The sequence below is a fragment of the Limulus polyphemus genome, unplaced genomic scaffold (genome assembly GCF_000517525.1).
Source record: "Limulus polyphemus unplaced genomic scaffold, Limulus_polyphemus-2.1.2 Scaffold479, whole genome shotgun sequence".
Taxonomy (NCBI): Eukaryota; Metazoa; Arthropoda; class Merostomata; order Xiphosura; family Limulidae; genus Limulus; species Limulus polyphemus.
In genome coordinates, this window is record NW_013666089.1 from 82235 (window position 1) to 86227 (window position 3993).

The following is a 3993-nucleotide window of genomic DNA, read 5'->3' on the forward strand; positions in this document are numbered from 1 at the left end:
TTCTTGTTATTACAGGAAGTTTACTATATGTTGTAAGAATTGCCATGTTGTGCACAAGGATTGTCTAATCATAAACTGTGAAGCTATTGGAAGATAGAATAAACCAGGCATTCATGTTTACACATGAAATATGTTCCCAATATACACTCTTCTATGATTTCAATTATCCACAAATCATGAGGCATCCTCTAATTTCCCTTTTGTTGGAATCTTATGGCCACTTGCTGTTCACAACACAGGCAGATGTAATAGTATTCTAAGGTGAGATTTTCTGATGTCTGGCTAGCCCTTAGTTGTCCATTTCTTCTCGTTGGGCTTGAATGCCCATCCTTAGGGTATTGCTTTGTTGGTGTCTTAATAGCTGTGGATTATTCACAGTCTCATCTGAATTGGCTAGGCTTACCATCTCTATTACAACTTATTCTTTCTGATATCCTTTGGGAAGAATTTTTACTCCCTTCAAAATTTTGCTGCATGTTTTTGGAAATATGATGCTTCATGTTACACTTTAAATACTCATTATTCTATGGCTTATTTCCTCTATTCTGTGCAACTAGTTGTATAATTTATCCTTTTAATTATTCTGAACTGTTGTTAATTGGAGTTGATGGTTTTATACTACTCGATATAATGATCCTGTAACTTTGAGGTCGTATTTTCAGCTGTTTATCTACTATTTTAAAGGATTCTAGTTTCATTGACAATAGCAGAACTTGTTTTAAGGATTTACATTTGCTTTTTTTAGCCTAATTCTCATATCTTCATCTGTTATGGCATCTATAAATTGGTCACGTACCAATTAATTCATAATTTCATGAGAAGTATTTGGGTAAGATAATTGGACAAGCCTTTGCAATTCTTCACCAAGTTCGCCTAAGAAATTTTCCTTCCTCTGTACTTTGTTATAGAACTTTGCTTTGGATATTTCCTTCTGATGTGTTACTCCAAACCTGTTGGATAATGGGTGACTTGTTCGCTATTCCACCCCCTAACTATAGAAATGCTTTTGCACTGAGCCTTGTATGACTGCCATGGTACCTTCCCATTATAGTCCATTGGTACCTTCCCATTATAGTCCATTGGTTTCTATATTGGCTGATGTTGAACTAGCCAGGTGAATTCTGAAACTGGATTTGGTAGCATCATGGCTGAAGAAGTCCAGGAAGGTCCTTCAATAACAAGTGGTACAACAAAGTGGTAATAGTTATAGATCAAGTAAGTTCTCCTTTTCCATATCTGGTAGAAAATGATGTTTTTGGTTGGAATAGTCAAGCCATGTAGAAGTGGTGTGGGTAGTTTAAACTTTGTATTTAATAATTCGTTTTCCAGATGCTTTTATCTGTCACTGTTCTATTTCACATCATTGTTGTCTTTCTTTGCTTCTATTTTGTCTTCATTAATTTTGTCATCCCAACTTTACTGTACTTTTTCAATTTTGTCATTACAGCGTTTCCATGCTTCTTCAATCGTATTCTTGTGAATTTTTTGTACACCTTCATTAGTTTTATCGATCTTATCTTTAATCAGATTTATTCATAATCTAAATTATTCCTTGAATATTATTATTACCTTCATAGTTGAACCTGAATCTGAAGTATATTCAATGCTCTATCTATTTTAGCCAAATAATTGTCCCTCCACCCTCCAGTGACTCAGCAGTAGGTCAAGTGACTTATAACGCTAAAAAAGCAAGTTTCAATACTCAGGGTGAGCACAGCATATATAACTCATTATAAAGTAAAATAAAATCATTTCACTTCTGACGCTAATGTTGTAGCATCGATCTTTCATTAATGGGCTTTTTAAAATCATTTGTTGAAAATAATTCGAAGTACATTCCATGTAAACGGCAACAAATTAAATTATTTCTTCCTAAACATTTTTACAAGCTGCATTCACTGCGCACAGTTGTAGGTCATGTTTACAAGTAATACTGACTGCACTATATTAATATACAAAATAAACTTACATGTACCATTTCACAGATGAAATGAAAAAGCAAACAAACGGTGTCTGATTTGCTCTACTGGCTAGAAATGACTCTACTATCTTGAAACAACTCTCCAACCCAATCTTGATGACTATCTCGGACTTATAATTTAGCATGGAACGTACTAGAAACCTGACGTCGAATGCAATAGAATCAAAACGAATCAATAGAAACAAAACGATCACTATATTATTATTATCATTAGTAGTAATGAAAATAATTGTTAATGGAACATGTATGGCAATCGCAGGAACTTTTTTCTCACTTATTGCTGCATAGAATAGATTTCTAGATGTCGCTTTGTGTGACAGTTGTTGGTTGCTGGTACAGTGTGGAAGATAGGTTATACTATCAATCGTTTATCATTTTTTCAATCGTGTTAGTGTTTGCTACGTGTCAAGCTAGAATTTTTTACGCTGGTATGAAGTCAAGATTGTATTAATTGTATGTTATTTATACATTAGCATTTTCAGTCATGTCGAACGAAGATGTTAGTATTAAAAATATACTTTATATATTGTTATTATGTATTTTGTGGTATTCAGTTAGCTCGGGAAATAATGTAATAAGTAAAACAATATTAAATGATTTCCCTTTTCCAATGACGTTAACTATGATACAACTTTTGGTAACTACGTTATTATCAGGCCCATTATTTGCTCTTTGGAGGATTAGACCATACATTAATATAAGTAGAACGTATTATTGGAAATTAATTGTTCCTCTAGCTTTAGGGAAGTTTTTTGGATCCCTATCATCACATGTGAGTTTATGGAAAGTTCCAGTTTCATATGCTCATACAGGTAAGAAAAACGTTTGTAGTATTATTATATATATAATTATAAATGACATTGATATACTAACTTTATATGATAATAATATGATCTTCCGCTGTTTCTGACAAAAACATTCGTACCTAATTCATAAAATTAAAAGTCTAACGGTGTAAATAAAATGTTGATTCAGTATACCTTCTAGTTCTAAGCTATGTACAACTTGTTGCACGTGTTCACTCAGTCAGACTATACCAAACCTGTGTCACTTGTTGACATGCGATTGTTCTTCCAACACATAAATGATAAACAATAAATATCACTTGTTAATTCATGGTACATCCAACTTCTGGGTGTTGTATGGCTTCCCTAAAAAATGTGTACCAAACTTTTGTGTTTTGATACATTAACCCAAAACAACTTCAGGAATTTGTTACATCTATTGAGAACATGAATAGACATAAACTCATACAACACATTGTTTTACATTTGCTAGTGTATTATGAAATTGAAAGTACATCTGATCTATTACTTTTCATACAAATTTATGATCATGCAGATTAGTATGTGTTAACACTGAAACTAATTTTATAATGTTATGAACAAAGGAAGTGTAGCTGTATTAACAGATGAACATACATTCAACCTGTTGCTAGTGGTACACGATATACCAGTATTTTGATATAAGTATTGACATGTAAGTTTAATTTCAACCTCTTTTTCTCTTATTTTACTTATTTTGAATAACCATAAACATATGTTGATGCATGAACTGCTGTACATATGCTAGTCATAAATAATTTTAAAGTGATATTTTTGTTTTGTCAAATTGAGGAAAACTATCATTATAGATTATTCCTGAAAAAACATAACAAAACCCAAAATAGGAATCTACAAGACCATGTCTGGAGACAAATAATGTACAGTGTCCTAGCTCTATGTAATACAGCATCTAAAAATTTAGATTTACTCACAACTGTACATAGGGTTGGGCTACATGTTTCATTATGCAGGGGTACTACAAATTGAAATTTATTTAAGAAAAAAAAATTTATTAAAATAAATTTGTTTAAATGTGTAAATATTGATGTCATTGAAGTCTAGCTATATATTATTCAGTGTGGGTTTTGGAAGATAATATTAAAATAATCAGTATGTTATTATTGCTGACAAAATAGGATACAAATAAAGAAAAAACTTTTCGAAAATGGAAGTAAATGTATGGATAGC

At 31.9% G+C, this 3993-nt stretch overlaps 1 protein-coding gene across 2 annotated transcripts in view; it reads left to right on the forward strand.

Annotated features, from left to right (window-relative positions):
* The first annotated feature begins 2374 nt into the window (after positions 1-2374).
* LOC106458515 (solute carrier family 35 member E1 homolog) overlaps positions 2375-3993 on the forward strand; it is a 26722-nt gene continuing 25103 nt past the window's right edge. The window contains exon 1 of one of the 2 annotated variants that reach the window (XM_013918036.2): positions 2375-2793. In XM_013918036.2, coding sequence (XP_013773490.1) covers positions 2466-2793 — 328 coding nt within the window. In that variant the 5' untranslated portion in view covers positions 2375-2465. The remainder of the gene's footprint in view (positions 2794-3993) is intronic. The other variant, XM_022384749.1, reaches the window with a different exon arrangement.